Genomic DNA, 19,130 nt, shown 5'->3' with positions numbered 1-19,130 from the left:
AAACAGTGGCAGAAACGATTCAGGAATCATCTTGAAAGCGGCGTACTTCAGCGACATGGCGGGTGGCTACGGGTTGCCGAAAGTGCGGACATTAAGACGGAACCGCGAAGCGTCGGCAGGTTTGTTAGCGTTTAGCTCCCTCCCCCCCTGAAGCCAGCAGGTTTTGAACTCTGCGGGCTCCTGAATCATCTGCGCATGTTTAATCGACCAGCAGGGTTGCCATGCCAACCAACGGTGCAAATTCTACTCGAGTGCAGTGACCCACTTACTGTACGTCAACAAATTCAGTGGGACAATGGCGAATCAGACACATTACAAAGATTGTGCTCTGGGGCAATTAGGCAGAGGCTCAGGTTTGAAAGCTCAAACAGTCATTTCAGGGGTTAAAAAACATGACCAGTGAAAATGCAGGGATTTTTTTTTTCTATGCAGCTGCTTTTGTGGCTGTGAGAAATTCAATGAACAATAGTCCCCCCTACACTTGTTTTGTTCTTACCTTTGATGAAACGCAGAGAAAGCCTGCATCTGCCTATGCATTCAGAACAAATAACCCTGCAAAACGAGCATGCAGACCTCGGTTTGTGACCATGCACGTTTGCATTTAAGAAGACGGTAACATCCATTTGTTAATGAGGTCCGACAATTATCCGAGTGTTCTTTAAGGTTACGTGTTACTCATCAAACCCCCTACATCACACTGTACCGGCCACATCCAGCCTCAAACGTCGTGTGCGTCATGCGGTGGTTTGACTATTAATAGGTGCAGCGTTAAGCAAGAATCAAGAACAATCTGTGGACCTCCCTAGAGCCAGGCTGAGGCGGGGATCACTGTGCTGGGGGAACAATTGGACGGGAGTGTTAAAAGGGCACACAGTCAGAGGGGTGGGGAGACTGCACTTTACCCTCTTTCAACAGCCCGCTTCAGGAAGACCCACTCCCTGTGATATCAGTGGCCTAATGCGGTTAAGACTGGTTTAAAGGATAGCGGGCAGTAATCCCTATATGAAAAGCCGTTCGCGTACCTATTGTCAGAGGGATTGGGCAGCTGTCTGCTGTTCCCCCAACAATGCAAATAAATATTTCACGGGCTGGTAATGACTGTGTCGGTCTCTTTTTTTCCTGGCTAAGGCTGCCCTGTTTGTGTACTTCAGCTTCAAATGGAACAAGTCTAAATCTGTGCTTTATGTATAATTCATGGCAACTACTGTATAAAAGTGGCTTTTGCATGGAATTTTCAAATACCTCGTACATAATGGTATTTGATTTATTGAAAATGCGCTCTTACGTATTATGAAAGAAATATTTAAATTACAGGTTATTTTTTCATTTAAGAGTTTACTCACCGGTGTGTAAAGGTTATTCCCTATTGCAACAAAGCCATCTTATTATGACTCTGGTCTCCACTCACTCTAGCCGCCCTTGTGCTTTGAACTTATGTTCAAATGACAGATTTAACTCAGTGTAACGTTTTTCAAAAATTCTGATGCATGAGTTTAAAGGTAAAATTAGATAATAACCAAGCACACTGTGGTTAGAATGAACATGGGCATTTGCATCATTTCACATGACCGCTGCCCAAAAGTCAGGGACGTGGTTTCATGGGTCGGGTAAAATGAGGATGATTCAGACCCGTTTGTCTGCCAGGCCAGTCAGGACAGAACTGTCTGGAAATGTTTATTCTGCATTGTGTTTGCCTGCCAGTTGCTCATTTCGCACACAAACAGGCAGCCCTCGCCCCACGGACAACAACAAAATGACTGAGCGAAAGAGATCCTCTGTCCAGCTCTCACGCTTTTGTTAAAGCGATTAGCCCTTCATCTCTAGCCCAATATTTTCATAATTATGTGGGGGGGGCAAAAAAACACATTTTGAATACCTCTCTCAAACTCCCAGGCTCTCCAGAAAGGTTAGTGATGCAGTGCAGCGGAGCTTGAGAGAGTCTGAGAGATTGCATGGCGAGTGAATGATAGATACGTATCGCTTGAGGAAAAAGTGAATCTTGAGGATTTTCTGCTTGATTTCCCCACTAGGGAGGGGGGGAAGGGGTGGCGTTACACTGAGCGGATGGAGTTCTTGGGCGCCTCGCACCTTCGTTGCCTTTTTAGTGAAAATATCCATATATCGTAACACGTGCAAGTCATATAGCTCAAAATGAATAAAAATAAATTCCATGAAAAAATACATTACATAAATATATTACATGAAAAGTCATTGACACTTTTATATAACTATTCACAAACTGCAAAATATATTTTGCAACAGGTGTAGCTTTACTGAGCCAAGTCCACCTGGTGCACCTGAGCAGAGATTGGCTGGCTTCACAAACCGTCCTGAGAACAGTCATAGGAGAAATGAGCATGATGATGATGATGATGATGATGATGTTGGTGATGATGGTGACATTGGCAGGGCTCCAGATGACAAGCTCTACTTTACAGTCCAGCATCTGTCATCTTCTCTGCCTCACCTTGCTCTCTTTCCTTCACTTTCTCTCTTTTTGTCTCTCCCCCCTCTTTCTCATATCTCTCTCCCCCCGTCCCCTATCTCTCTGTCTCTCTCTCTCTGTCTTTGACACCACTCCTCCTTTAGGTTCACCATTTAGCAAATTAATTTTAAAAACCCTGGATCTACCCTGACGTTTAGCTATGAAAAACTCAGGGAGAACGTCTTTATTTCGCTCAGCGTGATGTTGCCTTAGTGAGCCAATGGGCAATATAAAATTCCATACATAGGGATACAAAACATACCATGAGTTATTGAGTTAAATACAAAAACAAAGCATACACTCATCGTAAGACTAATGGAGTACAACAGAAATTAGACAACAGAGAAGAACAACACTAAAACATACAATCAATTTTTCCCCCAGATTAACTGTGAACAGTTCTAGAGTGCTGCAAGCTCTCCTGACTTGGCAGTATTGTAAAACCCGCACTGGCAGTGGGACGCCATTGTGAAAAGAATTACGATTCAAAAAAAGGTTTTGTCCATCCACTCAGTTTTAGGCAGTCTGATAAATCCTCTGGACCGGCCCTGGCAGGACCTGCTCAGCCATCCAGGGGAGGGCAGACAGATTGGGCTGGGAGGAGGGAGGGGAGGGGCAGGGGGTGCTTGGGGGGGGGGGCTGGAGAAAGCAGCGCATTCAAATCTTCCTGCCCTATTAACATACAATAGACACTGGGGGACAATAAAGGCCAGCACACCGGGCCTCACAAACAGCCACAAACAGCAAAAAAAGAGCCCTTTGTGTTTGGTGTTGAATTACAAATTAACTACGAACGAGCTAACACCACCGTCTCTCATCTCACATTAATCGAGATGCATGAATCACCCAACGTAATTGACTTTCAGAGAAGAAGGAAAAAAGGAAAAACCTCACTCCATATTAAAGCAGTGGTGCTAGCTTCACCAGACTGGCTATCGCTTCATCTCATTTTCACTTCTTATATTATGTCGTTGATGTATATATTTTTTTCACTCCCAGAGGCTGCGACCAGTTGAGTTTTATTTTCTGAGAGTGTAGGGCATGATTTAATTTCTGCACTCGCTCCTTGGCTCATTTTGCTCTCTGGTAATGAATGGGGTGTCAGAGATAGGGCGCTCAGGGCCGGGCCATTCAGCAATGCATCAGCCCATCCCGGCAATATGAGAGAGAGCGCCATCAACCCTGGAGACACGGACGAGTCCCCCACCCCACTTCATATGATCCTTCGGCCGCACCCGATGGGAGGGGAGCGAGACCTGGGGAGGCCACACCGCTGGGTGTTTCCCCCGATCCGCTTCACCCAATCAGGAGAGGAAGTTCTGCGAGATGCGATGTGTCTGCTGGGTGACACTTAAAATTCAGTGCTGGTGACATAAATTTAATGGTCTCCAAGCAAAGTGCCTTAGCATTTTTACAGCTTCCGACTGCCTCTTGCCCATTGAGTTGTGAACCTGTAACTGCTTAATGGAGTCAACTTGTCGTACAAACTTGTGTCCCTTTAATGGAGTATGCATGTCGTACAAACCTGTAACTCTACAATGGAGAAAGCGTGGGGTACAAACCTGCATCTCTTAAAAAGCCTGTAGTATAAGTCTGTCTCTTAAAGGAATTAAACCTGTGCTACCCACCTGCATCTCTATAACAGTGTCAACCTGCAGTACAAACCTGTGTCTCTTTAATGGTGTAGGAATGTGGTACAAACCTGAGTCTCTTCAGTGAAGTCAACCTGGATTACAAATCTCTGTCTCTGTAAAGGAGTAACCATGTGGCAAAAACCTATGTCCTTCAAATTGAGTAAGCTCTATCTTTAATGAATTAGACCTGTAGTACCTGTGAGATATTATAGAAGTAAAGCTATAGTCTATATGACTCATCATTAGACTGGCAGTAGTATTAAGCCAGTAGATCCTGATGGAGTAAGGCTGTAGTATCAAGATGTGAGTCATTATTGTAGTTGCTGTAGTATAAAGCTGTGAGTCACTAATGGAGTCAGCCTATAGTATAATCCTGCAGTATAAAGACGTGACTCGTTATTGGAGTGGCCGTAGTATGAAAGTTTATGGATTAATGGAGATAGTGGCACAGCATAAACCTTTGACTCCCTAATGGATTAAGGCCGTGGTATTAACGGCAACAGGGGAACGTCAATGACTGGAAAAAAAAAAAAAAAAAAACAGCCAATGAAGACAGGAGCCGCTCACACGGTGCCGAGACAGAATCCAGATGTCGTGTCATTATCATCGCGCTCAAAACAGTCATAATGCCTCCATCACCCATCTCCTGCTCGTTCAATGTTTAATGGCCGCCAGATGGAAAAATCTATGACCCATTAACCAAAACAAGGCGGACCCTGATGGTCCTCTTAAATGAAAATATCACCACATTCGCTGACCTTCTGACACAATCTCCCCCCCCCCCCCTTCTCAAACCCTTACCTGATATAGGCAAACAACTACACTGATTATATACTGACACCTATATGGACACCTACAGATGTCATCTTGCATGATTAGGGCCTGGGGTGTGTACTTTTTGAAATTGTTCTGGCCTTGAGTCCAAAGCAGCGCAAACACCTTTCTTTATGTATTGTCCACTGAACAAAGATGACATGCTAAAATGACAGATTACACCGGGGGGGTAGATCTCGTGATGAATGTCATGTGATGCCCTCGGTCATCGGTGAAATAACACGCATTCCCTAAAACAATCTTCAGATCCGTCAATCAAGCAACTTCGATGACATTTATAATGTGCAGTCCTGTGATCACCTTCCACCAGCCTTCCCAAACCCACACAGACTTCACTGACTGAGCAGATGATATGACATCACCCACACCTCTATATATTAGGCTTTTTTATGCTGAACTTATTTTGCATATAACATAAATTAGCTGCTGCCATACATCAGCTTTTAACAAAGTGAGAAAAGCAATTTCCTCTATCATAGATGATTATGATGAATACCCTGAAATCTGAAAGAATAAAAGCACTCCCACATTCTACCATCATAAACAGGTTATGAAAGAGAGAAAAAAAAAGATCAAAGACAATGAACTGTGACAGCATTATCAAAGCATAATCAAAAGTGGACATGAATGTGTCAACCCCCTGTCCATTAGGGGTGTACTCACACGTGCCATCTAAGACAAAACGCTACCAAATTAAAGAAAAAATCCTTTTTAGTCTGGGTCTAGTTGCTGTTGTCCTCTCTCACTGCCACTGTGTCATCCAGTGTGTAAAATGATGATTGTAAGGCTTATTTTCACATTAAAAGGCTGTGAATTTATTCATAGTTACACTGTAGTGCAAACAACAATGCCTGCAGCTGATATATTTTTTTCAACATTTGTAGGTTCCAGGAAACAACCCTCTATCAATCTCTGTGATGGAATCGTTTGACATCTGAATCAGATTAACCCGAGCACAATATAGTGTTTCATAACATGTGACTATGTGATATCACATGACCCTCTGAATGTGACCTTCTGACACTTCACTGAAAAAGCATTTTCCAGCGAATTAGACAGAGCAAGCCATAAACCACAATTAACAGATTAAAATGAAGGTCAACATGGGCTATTCCAATTTTATTGTGTTTTAATGACACTTCTAACTGATGATTTTATATATGCGTATTAAGTGACGATTTTTAAGTATTGCAGTTTTTTACTGAGCTTGCACAACACCTACACCAATCCAACCAGTCAAGTCAGATACAAAAAAGCCACCTTATGATACCATGTGAAAGTGGGATAGCAAACTGCCAAAAAGGCAAGAAGCCATCCAATTTGTCTTCTTGTACACAGAGTTAACCCTTTTCCTCCCATGACACACGTTACCTGGAGTCAGTGTGCATCTCTAATACTTTGCTTTTGCCATAGCTCCAAAGTATGAATGTCTATGCAACCACACTTCACCTCCCAGGTACAGTGATCGTCATCAGGACCACAGCTTTATTTTGTGTGGTTTTCCATCCAGCACTTTTGTGACAAAGCTACATGAACTGATTTGAATCACAATCAAAGCAAACCGTTTGTGGTCTTGTGGTCAGCGGATTTGGATCCCCACAGGACACTCCAGTATTACCACTGTAATGGTGATTACTGGAAGTCCCAGCATGCAGCTGTGCAGCATCCAACAACAATTTCCATCTCACTGTCAACACAGACCAGGTGACAGGAAAGACAGCTGACTTCCTGTATTGTGACCGTATCTGTGACACTGCCCCTGTCCAAACTCTACCCCCTCCCTCCCTCTGAGGAGCAGTAGACACCATCCTGGACTATCCTGATGGTGGACCCGGAGGGTCAGGACCACCGCAGTAGGAAGAGTGCCTTGTTTCACTTGTCCCCTGCGTTTGAGTGATCTGCTGCAGAGCCCACAGAGAGGCAGAATCCAGCTCTATAAATAACGCTTTTTCAAATCAACAGTTGCTGTATTTTATTATTGATGGCGAAGAGTCAGCTGTGTAAGATGCCAATGCTGATGCGACGAATGTTGGCGCAAGAATCCCCCCGCTATTTAATCGTGATGATTACCCCAGTTGCCCCCCCCGTCCCCCCAAGTACCTTAAGGCATGTGTGACAAGAGGCGTATATCTTCAAAGAAACCCAAATTACATTACTCTCCCTCTCTCTCTCTCTCTCTCTCTCTCTCTCTCTCTCTCTCTCTCTCTCTCTCTCTCTCTCTCTCTCTCTCTCTCGTCATCTGTGTGGAGTGGATTCCTGGCACTATATCAGGGAAACAGCTGAAAAGGTTAGCTTCTTCAGTGTCAACACCCTCAGGGCCCCCTGAAAACTGAGTGCTCTGATTTTCAAAAGGACACAAGCGCAACACCTGCCTTAGCTGGTGCCCCAACCTCACACTGCAGCCTCAGCTCTCCTCCTGTAGAAATGTGTCCATCGACTCAGGATGGCCACTGACTGCTCCCAGGCCAGGCTTCTCTACCTGTGGCCATTTTCTGCTGGATAGAAGACGCCCCGAATGAACACCGCCACATCCTTGGTTTCTCACAAGCCCAAACCTAACCTCTGGCCTGCCAACTGACTAGACAAATGGATGTATGGATGAATGAATTAATTAACAGAACCATATCCCTTGTCAGAATTAAACATCCAAGCTTCAGCATACATATTTGAACCGTTCCTTGACTCTTGCAGGTTTGGGTGGCCCATTGGTACACTGACACCTGATGTACAGACACATCCAGCCAACTTTTAAGGAATACCCTGAGGCACTGACAGGTGGAGGTGTTGTTCTCAAATCGCAAATGATACAGTTAAGCAAGCAGTATGCTGACTTTTTGGGCCAAACACCAAAATATCACACACTAACACATTCACAGAGTAACAGAGTAGGTCCTTACATGCAGCAGCTGGAACTCAAAAAAACTGTGCTGTTTCAGGCAGAAAACCAGGTATCTGCATCATCAATGTCATCTAATGTAATTATCCCGCACCTTGCAAATAATTCATCACACACTGCATATCAACAATTGTAAAGGTATCACCAACTCAATGTAATAAATGTATGTCCTAATGTGCAAGGGCATGCACATTTTAATTTTTACATATGCAAGATGGACCAAGTACAGATAAGTGCATGGTAATGTTCTCAAGGTTTCTAAAACACTGGGTGAGCCATGTACAATCATTTTTGCATGAGAAAATCAGTCCCTAAAGCATACATTTTAAGCCCATGATGATTTGTGAATTTTAAAAACTGACGCCAGTGCACCGCAAAGGAAATGAATGCATCGCTATTCCAGGAATGTCACGTTACTACAGGAATGAATGCGATGAGGATGGGCGGACATGGCTATCAAATCTTCTGATCTTCTTATTTACTTCTACAGGACCTTATAAAAGCTGCATTATAGAATGACTCATGGAGTGAGTCACCAGGGAACTCTTCACATGCACACTGTACAGCGATAGCCATCTCTTGCATTTTCCTCAAAGATTCGTGCGACGCCCCAGTACACTTACAGACAACTGCGGCTCAATGGAGTTCAACTGAGCTTGATAAACTGTGTAAAATACACGAGCAAATAGACCAATAGACAGTGCTGGGTTATGAATATGAATGATTTAGCAATGCCATCTGTTGTCATCACACTGCAGAACTGCAGCTGTGTTACCCTCTCTCTCTCTGAATATGCAAGTCAAAAACTAATACCTGTGCAAAGTACCCCAAAAAGCTTCTTAATAACACATTCAGTCTACAATCTAAGAACAACTCTTTCCTCTACTCACATTATTCATGCATGAAGCAGATGCTTTTATCCAGAGAAACCTGTGATTGGATATGGCTGGAGGTGAACTATACCCATCAAATAAAATCACATCACCTGTGTAAACCAGTAGTCTTTTTAGTATCTATGCAGGTATTACAGCACAAGCGACTGTGCTGTACTCGAGTACCATCTCTTTGTGTTGAGAGATTTGTTACATGAAACATAATTCTGGAGAAAAAATGAAAGATTTTTCCAACAAAAAATAAATAACATCTATCTGCAGCTCCAAAATCTGGATATCTTTCTCAGTTAGTGAGAACCACTTTTTCTCAAAAACTGCAAAACACTGAATGTTTTTTGTGTCTAAACTAAATTCTCTTTCCGTTGCTAACAGAAAGCAATGTCTACAATTTTTTCACTCATTAAAGCTACTGGTGAGAAAAATGCTAACTGCCGGTTGCTCCTGCATTGGCAAATTGAATTAGTTTATGGTTCTGTGTAGCGGCATTGGTTAATTAATTAGCGCTAATTATATTGCCGTTGCATGAGGTTGCCATTGAGTTATATCCCCGACACATTCAAATAAATAATTGCAAAAATGTAAAGGCTTTAAATAACATGGAGGCAGTATAAAAACAAAGTGTGTGTGGTGTTAAAATGCCTCCCGACAACAGCGCCATTAACGTCATTATTCATTTCATTAGTTTTTAAGAGACAGAAAGATTAATTGAGCCTCTGTAGAAGGGCAGAGCAGTTCCTCTCTTGAGACAAAGGATTATGTGAGGATCATTCAATGAAAGCAGCCAATGAAAACGGTGTTTGTCAACATCTGAGAGAAGCACCGCTCTGTCATCCATCACAACGTTTAGACCGGCGACAATATCCACAGCAGGGACGCAGCATCAAGAAATAAACACCTGGGCAGAGCAAAGAGCAAGTCGCTTTACTTCAGCTAAAAATAATACAGATCAATCAAAGGTGAAGTATCCAATTTTTGGAGCCGGTGAAAAATCCATTATGTATCTTAGTTCTATGTGTACATCTTGAGATAACACTCAAAATTCAACTCAACACCATCAGATACCCAGAGAAGAACAAGCCTGTTTGAATAGATCTATAAGCTCTGGTAGAATTACAGAAAAATACAGGCTTCTTTCAGAGCAGCAATAATTAACACCATCACAGGAAGATAAAAAAAAAAAAAAATCCACCTCCCCTTCTACAACCGCAGTTTGTAATTTGCCGTTGCCACAGGGGTCAAGCCCCTGGTCTTGATCCGAAGCCTGATTATTCTGTCGTGGGTGATTTACTGTTGTGCCCCTGAATGGAACCCCACTCCAGATTGGAATACATATTCACCATCATTCCGGCACTGTTGCTGTTGGTATAACAGTACTTCATTAAGGCCTGTGAAGTCCTGTGGTACATCTTAACTAGCCTCCCGGTGGGTGAGAGCATAAGCCACACTCTCCTGTGACTCCTCCAATTAATTGCACAACCTGTGCAAATGTCTCTTATGGGAAACCACTATTAGTGTGCCAGAGCTGCTCGGCTGCTCAAATACAACATTCAAAGGAAGGGAAGTGTATGCTTCATGTTTGTCAAAATGTCATGCATTTCATATGTCTGACTCCAAAAGTGGATAGTAAAACTAGTATTCCAACTTCCCTGTGCCCTGAATGCACCTGAACTGTGTCCATCTCACCTGGGCTGCAGACCCATAGACACACTCATCTCACCTGGGCACCAATGAACAGAACCCATTTCACCTGGGCTCCAGACCCATAGACACACCCATTTCACCTGGAAACCAGTGAATAGCACCCATCTCACCTGAACACCAGTGGACAGTTGTACCTGCAGGAAAAGCCCCGTGACAGGTATAAAGGACTCTCCCATACCAAACCTTCACCTCAATTCCACCGGAGCCCATCTTATGCCAACATGGGGATTTGTTAAGACAAAAGCTCACTGAAGATCTGCTTGCTATTGTGTTTATTGCTTGGTTAGTATTGCAATTTATGTTGGTAGATAAGAGTACAGGCTACACACGTTATGCACCTCAGCCCTGACTCCACCCCTCTGCACACAGCATACATGGTCCTGCTGTACCACAGTAAGTCTATATATGCAACACATAACAGAATAAAATGTGACAATGCTAAGACAGTAAAAATAATATATTCAGACTTAATATCAGTACACTATCAATAATTATAATATGTTAAAATGTGTCTTCATACTACTGTATATACAGAATTTTACAACAAATTATAATTTGTAATATGTGTATGAGGCAGTTTTATGTATATGAAAATATATGGTTTATTCCTTCTTTTACCATATTTGCCTAATTATTACTATTATTAATATTATTATTGTTGTTGTTGTTGTTGTTATTGTTATTATTATTAGTATTTGACTATAGCATTTCTTTTGTTCTTTGTAAGGGGCCTTATAGGTCTTGAGTACCTGACATTTTAATTGCTGCATCAAGAACTTTCATCTGGCACACTGCTTTCCAATGCAAAGAAATCACTGTAAAAACGTGCATCAAAAACAGTGCTGACCTCTTTGTGAGAGCTCAGCGCTCTTTAGGCAATGCAAAGATTAAGTCATTAACATAATTAAAGGCCAATGGATGCAGAAGGTAAGTCATCTCTCTGCCCTGGATATAATGTGCTGCGTGCTCCAAAGGTCTTCTAAATAAAGCCGGAGAGACCGGCCTACTTCAGCCCCATGCAGCCATTTCCAAGGCCTAACACACTTCTCTGAACACACGGTGAAAGGCTCCCTCAGTTACCCTTTCCTTGTGTGACACTCCTCCTAAACTTATCAGACAGAGGGGATTAGCCTCCACATACAAGACACAAATCCGAGGCAGTCAACCAGAAGGTTTTGGGTTTTAACCCCAGGTGGTGCACTACAGATCTACAGTAACGTTGAATAAAGTTCAGTAAATATAAGAATGGGCAAAATACCAAATATAAGATGTCCATGGAGCCCTGGATAAGGGCATTGGCGAATACATATAATTAATCTGACAACATCAAAATGGTGAGACAATTTAGGGTTAAGTGAAACTTATGTAAACTGATACATGCAATATGTACAGAGTAGTGTTGTTCATTATTATAATATATTACATTCTTACAGTGTATATGTTGTATATCTGTATGCTGCAATCTAAAAATGGCCTACCTATTGGTTGGAAGCCATCAACAGCCTGCTAAATAAATAGCAAACGATCCTTTGCAAGAATGTTGCAACAGAAACGAGCGAATTACAGAATTAAATATGAACTGATTCATTTTTGAATAAACATTCGGTATTCCAAAGCGCAAGTCTTTAAAACAGTGTACGGTTCAGTTTTAAGGACTAAGCCATTATTATTACGTTTATCATATTCTGAATTAACTTAATACAACAACAGCCATAGGTATTGTGAATTCATACATTTGCATCCATGGTGGCAGCATCGGGTGACTGATTACACAGAGAAAATGAACGCAGCGCAGGCATTGTGCTTAATTACACAGGGAATCCAGGTCTGCGGATCGGAAATCGATACGTCTTTATGGACTACATAAGAATTGCCTCCAAAGACAGCGGATGGCAGGATGTTGATTTCCAAACGTGATATCTGACTTTACGTTTTACACTCTTCGATAAACGGACAGAGAGAACATAACCAATACAGCAATTGATAACTTTTCCCACCAGCATCATCACTATGTATATTTTATTCAAGAAATAAGAGGGGTTTATAATGACGTTACTGTCAAATTATTTTTCACGTTTCAGTGAAAGGGAGTGAAAAAAGATATCGTAAAAAATACAAAGAAATAAATTAGTTATCGTCGTCTCCACCACCATCACCATCCTCACCACCACCACCACCACCATCAGGTGTATGTGCACCCTACATGAGTGATTTTAACGCTCCTGGCCATCCTCTGAACTGGGGTCTAGGGGAACGCCTTCCGTAGAAGCTCATCCGTCGTTTGATCCACTTAAGAGCACTAAAGGGGAAAATGAATCTGGTGCTCTCTGCCATCTGCTAAAGATGGATGTTTTATTTATGTGTTATGAAGATTTGATGGACAGGCGGTGTGACGACGGACCCCGCTCTCACCCAAGGGGGGGGGGGGGGGGGGGGGGGTGAGGGAGGGTGGGGAGGCGGTGGGCGTGTGAAGACTGTACCGCCATCGAATGCAGCGCCATTGCTGCTTTTCCCCATCGCGGTGTTTCCCCCTCCCCTTTCCCCCCACCTCCACAACAAAAACATCGGGTGGAGGGATAATTGTGCTTCGCGTCTCCCCTCTCCACCGCCCCGCTCACACCCTCCCTTTATATCCTCCGGAAAGCCTAGCTCCGCCGTGCCACCACCCCTCCCTCTCTCACGGCAATCCAACAGCGGCGGCTGCTTATCAAGTGGATTTGCATTGATGGTTTTGTTGGAGTTCGCCCCGATTTGTGGCCAACCGACCGTGCGTTAATGAAATATTCTAGACCAGCAGCCCAAAGATAAATCGTTGCTTCCCTTTTCTGGCCGTCCCAAAGGCATCTGTTATCTTTGGGCAGCAACTACTCAAACGCCCAGTTCTACACCCTTATTTTAGCACTTGCTTCCAGCACTGTAAAACTGAACTTATGGCACGATGACACTCTCATTCAAGATTTATACTTTGGCAATTCAGCCGCAGATGGAAATGATGGCTTGGAACCCCATTAGTGCTGCTGAATAATTAGTGTAGCCCGTGCTAATGGACACTTCAATGGGTGGCTAATTCCACAGGACAAGGTTCTGCACAACACACGGGCACGCGCGCGCGCGCTCGCGCAAACATACACAAATACCAACACATCCGCTCGATCTGACAGAAAAAAAAAGTCAATGGGAATTTTACATGCAATGAACCCTGACGGCCAACAAATAAACCCTTTCAGACAGGTTTCACGGAGCACCGTTTCACCGCGATGCGCTTTGCCATATTAACTGCTTTGACATATGGTTAGGAGACAGCTGTGCTCTTAATTTACCCTCCTGGCAGTCAGGAAAAGGGAGCTTGGGATGAAACGAAAATTCTGCATGCTTAAAGCTACCCTGTCTTTTTCATAAGTGGGTCAGATCTAATGAGCAAACGTAACAGTTACTAAAGAAGAGCGGAGAATGACTGGCAGCTCTGTAATTATGGCTGAACTTGTCGCCTCTCGCGGTCACTATCCCAGTTCACCGTTACCACGCAGTCCTTTCTTAAAAAAAAAAAAAAAAACCTTAAATGACAGATATCTGCATGAAAACTGCAGATGTGGCAGCGGGTGCGGGGGTGGAGGGAACCGAAGAATGTGGCGGGGCTACAAATGCCAGTGATTTGTTTGCTGAAAATATTTTCCGTCGGTCTTCACTGGTCCCAACGCGTTTCTGTTCGATTTCCATCATTAGATTACTACTATTAAAAGTTAACGATTTTTCACAATAATTTCACCTTTTTTTCATTATACTCTGACACACTTATCTCCTCTTCTGCAGCAGCCAGTTCTGTCACAATATTCAGTTATATACCTGACAACCCTCTGCAAAACAAAACTATCACAGGGACACAGAAGACCGCAACCGTTTATTGTACCGAGTCTAAAATTGGGGAAGAACAGCTCCTTTGTTACCATGACTTGTGAGAGAGCAGTTGCAGATTCAATTTACTTTGGTCTACTCTAAACCATAGTGACAAGTGTGAGAGCGTGAAATAAATGGTCGACAATGCTTTTGCTCACGCCACACTGTCGCCGTGCAAGGGAAAACAAAGGTTCGCACGAGCATACAATCACGGTGTAGGAAAAAAAAAACACTACAGTGTCTATCCCAGCGATTGTATTTGCACGGACGTTTCGCACTTGTATCCCATTTCGCGTCAATCCGACGGACAAAAATTACAGGATGCAAACCAAATAAATACGTATGCACGGTGGGGAAAATATATTTTTTCTCACCTTTTTGTGTCTGTCCCTCTTCCATGTTCTCTTCCATTGTTGCTAGCTCTGATTTGGAGCGGTGGCACGGGATTCAACAAAGCCCTCGGCAAGACGGACAAAACCCCCGTTTTTTTGTGTTTTGTTATTTTGTTGTTCCCCAGGAAGCACCCGCGATAGTGACCTAGGACAGTCCTCGCAGTTTAGCTGGCAGACTCTCTCCCTCCTCGCTTCGCTCTGAGACTGCTTGTCAACAGCGATTTCATTCAAATTACTCTTCCGTGAAGATTATCAATTTTTCTTCCCAACGCAGTCCATTGTAAGCCACTACGGCCCGTGCGTCGAAGTAAACTCTCCCAGGGAATCGAGGGGGCAAAAAATTGTACGCCGTCTGCAAGGGGGAAAAGAGGCGCTTATCTTCCAGCCGCTCTCGACCTAAGCAGGGCAGGTGTTTATGGAGATGGGTTGGGGTTTGTGTTGAAGTAGATGCGCCCGCACTGAAAACAGCACTCCGCACTACGACCAGATGGGAAGGGGGGGGGGGGTGGGTGTATCGCAGAGACAAGCGGACCACCAGCCCACGTTCCCCCTGTGTCTGTAAGAATGGAAAAGCCCGCCAGCCCCCCGGCTAAGTCATGCTGCATTCACTTAATTTCCACCTATTGAAAAAAAATGCATTTATTGCTAAAGAAACCAAACGGGATTTTCAAAGGCTCGTTTAAGTGTTATGTAGCTCCGATCTGGGGAGGCACGAGCTCAATGAAGGACACAGGATTTCTGGATTAGATCCAATCAATGTCTTTCATTTTCTATTTGCAATGCACGCATGCACAGATATCTGACAGTCCCATAGGTGATCTTGTAGTTGGGGTAATGCCTCGCCTATAGCAGACTTGTCCCTTAATCTGCGATTACAACATTCCACCTCTGGAACCCCACTCCTATCTGCGGGATTGCGCCGCTATAACTCTGCATGCATTGAGCAGGCGGTAGTCACCATGATGCCTTTTGTATTGCTTGTTCACTATATAATCTATCTAACAACCGCAATTGACAAAGTCAAAGTCTAGGTCTAGGTCGAAACATTATAATAACTGTGATTAAAACAGTCATGATTGCATAATTAAATCACTGCTATCATGTTCGTCACCATTATCACGCTATTAGTAGAATCATTAATGATAAGAAGAAGAGGGTCAAAAAGACACTGTGGCAGACAGCAATGTTTGCTCAGGTTTCTGATAGAGAAGACCATCAATCAAACCATGCGAATGCGCTCAACACCGTGAAACTGTGTGTCCGTTTAAGACATTTTAAAAAGAGCACGACGCGCTGGTAGGCGCAGGTTGTGACCACGGACATCATGTCTAGCAGATATCTAGCTGCAAAGGTGGAGTAGAGTATTCCGAACTGACTCTGCCTGCCGTGAAATGATTGGTTGCGGACGGCATGTCATTAACCGTGCAACAGAAACACGACGATGGAACAGATATAAGACAGGAATGAAAGAGAAGGCTGAAGCCCACAGGGTTTTACTACAGGGATAATCACAACATATCCAGAACAGGTAGCGGGGAGGGCGTGACGTAAAGTTAAGACAGAGTGAAACGTGTGATTTCGTCAATCAGTACTATCATGTGTGGATACAAGGATAAATAGGTTGATTAAGGTTGCACTGTTGGGGGGAATGGGGGGTCGGCCCCTACACTTTCATTTTAAACCGCTAAATGCACAATAAATATAATTTTAACTTATCATACATACTGTATTATATCTAGCTCTGCAGGCAATATTGCCTAATACGAATATTGGACCTATCGCTCACTATAACAGTCTGCGAGGAGAAGCCAAGGTAAGCTTGCCCAACACACAGAGCTGGTTGTGGCTGTTGCTGGGGAAACGACGCCCTTCCCTAGCAACAGTTGTTGAGAAGCAGAGCATCTCTTCCTCAACAAGCCCCACCAAGGCAAAGAAGACGATTGTCTTTGGTAATCACTTGCTGCCAGAACATTTGAAATAACCCCTTGCACTCCCATCGAAGGAACTCTACATTTCAGAAGTGTCTGAATGGCAGTATTCAAAAATCATGTGATGCAAAATCACGTGACACTAAGGTAACTACAGGACATGGCAAAGCCCAGAGGCTGAGACATCAGTCTCTCCATTGGATTATAACAGCAGGATATCAGTTTGTGCTCATACAGTATAAATAGCGGAAACAATGCAAACAACATTTCAAACAGTGAATCACTGAATGAATAAAGAGTAGCAGGGGTATCCCTCAGACCTCATATTCCCAACACAACCAGTACAGAAAGGAATCACAGCCCAGCGTAACAGCGAGCCCTGCAAACAGTCCAAAAACAGTAAACATAATGAAATATGAAACACCAAAATATGATTCCTGCTGCTTTCCTTTTACACCAAAACAGTGACAACAACAATCGTCACTTTGGCTGTTTATTAAATAACAGCCAAACCCTTGTTAACGGTCTTCCATTGTGCTCGATTTTGTTCTAATGACGTGGCATACAGGTCAAAATTTACTGACGTAAATAAACATTTTTATTCCTGAGATTCCTGCTTCTTGCACCATTGGTTGCTAACCGATATCCACACTCATGTCCTGCAATGCATGCTGTATTAAACTTAGGCCATATTTGTGAGTTAAAGGGATGCACCGCCAAATAAATAGTCTGCAATGTTGTTCTTTATCTTTAATACACCACAGTTATCCTAGGTATAAGGTACTCCCTCTGTCATGTTGCCAAACCCATGCACCATACAAAGCCCAGAGTTCAGCTGGAACACTTCCATAGCAAGCCCAGTACTGTGCTCTTTCAGTGGAAGCAGAATGCAAGGCTGCAGGGGCGAAGAGAGAGACGGAGGGTCCCTCAGAGCTGACATCATATTCATAAAAATATCTACAGAGCCAAAGTGCACATGCATCACTTAAGTATGGACTGCTTTACCATGACAACCGCACCATCTGGGACTCAGTAGGGCCCTGCGATTCCTGTCATGTTTTTTAAAACCTGCAATTCGTTTGCAATCCACCAGGCATCTCTGTGGCTGATAAAGGCAATCTCTGAGCAGGGTAATTGGCTTTGACTATGCAATTATTAATTAGATAAACAGATCAATGGTAGCCCAGCACTAGGGTTAGGAAATACTGAGCTACACTGTAAACAGATCATATAAAATGCTCCCGGATACATTTTTTTTTTCTTCAATAAACGCAGCACTCCTCTAACTCCCAAGCACCTACATAATGTGTAGCAATTACATGACTAACTGAGATGAAAAGGTTAACCCAGATGAATGGCTCTGCGCAGTGTGGTCTCATTATGAGACTGTATCGGCACCTTGGTGCAGGAGGACTGAATCGCAGGGCACAGAATCACGTATCGGGAAACAAAGGCCCCTAGGCATCGGGCCTCTTTCAAAGCATTTGACTCAGCTCAATTTCAGAAGGAGGCAACAGTCCAGTCCTGTTAGGGAGCCACAGAGCTCAGCTTCAGAGGAAGCAGACACAATCTCGCGAAACACTGCGCTTTTGGGGCTACACGAATCAATCCTACCCACTAAAGACACACACTCTTTTTTTCATCTGTTTTTGTGATCGCTTTACTGGCCAAATATTTGTCAAGGAAAAGAGAAAAACAACAAAAAGTAAATACATATTAGTGTGGGTCAAAGTTGAAGAGAAACATTGCTTGGGTCCACAGAGAAAGTTTCAAAAACATATCAAATTATGATATTGGCCTGGTGGGCCTCTTTAGTGGAGTGTGACACCCTGATTCTAAAAGCCATAGTATCCTTCACTGCATTACTAAGATTCAATGCAATGCAGTAGTATGAAAATAAATGGAGCTCATCTTTCCATAGAGTACAAATAAATAAATAAAGGATATATGTAAGTATAGCAACAATAGTAATGCTTGAATTTACATTTAGTCACAATGTCAGATCTCTCTGCATTCGGATTGAACTCACCCATACACAAAAAGGCATTCAAATTATATTTCCATATAGTAAACAGGTGAAAATTACGCCAAGGTTTTAATATTGCACATGATCTTAGGGTGATTTCAAATTTTAATTTTCATCTAATAGTTCTTTCCAGACAAAAATAACACCCAAATGCCTTCTGTGGTAGGATGTGACTTGTTGACTTGTGAAAGTGATATTGCTCTCTGTGAATGTTCACATTCTGGTAGAGTGAACGTTGGAGGCTAATATCAATATTCATTAACTGTGCAGCTGCACGGCCAAGAATTCCTTCTATTCTTTCTGCAAACGTCCAGCTGCACAAAGCTGGGGGTACCGCTCCAGCCAAGTCTCAGTCCTAATACTTATGAGTAACCATACCGAATGCATCTGTGGGTAAATCTGGATAAGAGCGTCTGCAAAATGAATACAAGTACATGAAGAAAAAAA

General features: G+C 43.2%; 1 protein-coding gene across 2 annotated transcripts in view; it reads right to left on the bottom strand.

Moving 5' to 3' along the window:
* gpm6ab (glycoprotein M6Ab) overlaps positions 1-19,130 on the bottom strand; it is a 61,731-nt gene that overhangs the window by 23,055 nt on the left and 19,546 nt on the right. Inside the window, exon 1 of one of the 2 annotated variants that reach the window (XM_036516721.1) lies at positions 14,712-15,282. The exons of the other annotated variant lie outside the window; for it this stretch is intronic. Within the exon in view, the coding sequence (XP_036372614.1) occupies positions 14,712-14,748 (37 nt within the window). The 5' untranslated portion in view covers positions 14,749-15,282. Of the gene's footprint in view, positions 1-14,711; positions 15,283-19,130 lie in introns of those variants that run through there. 2 annotated transcript variants of the gene reach the window in all.

This window comes from Megalops cyprinoides, chromosome 22 (genome assembly GCF_013368585.1).
Source record: "Megalops cyprinoides isolate fMegCyp1 chromosome 22, fMegCyp1.pri, whole genome shotgun sequence".
Lineage (NCBI taxonomy): Eukaryota > Metazoa > Chordata > Actinopteri > Elopiformes > Megalopidae > Megalops > Megalops cyprinoides.
The sequence above is the reverse complement of the archived record's forward strand: the minus strand, read 5'-3'. Positions and strand labels throughout refer to the sequence as shown.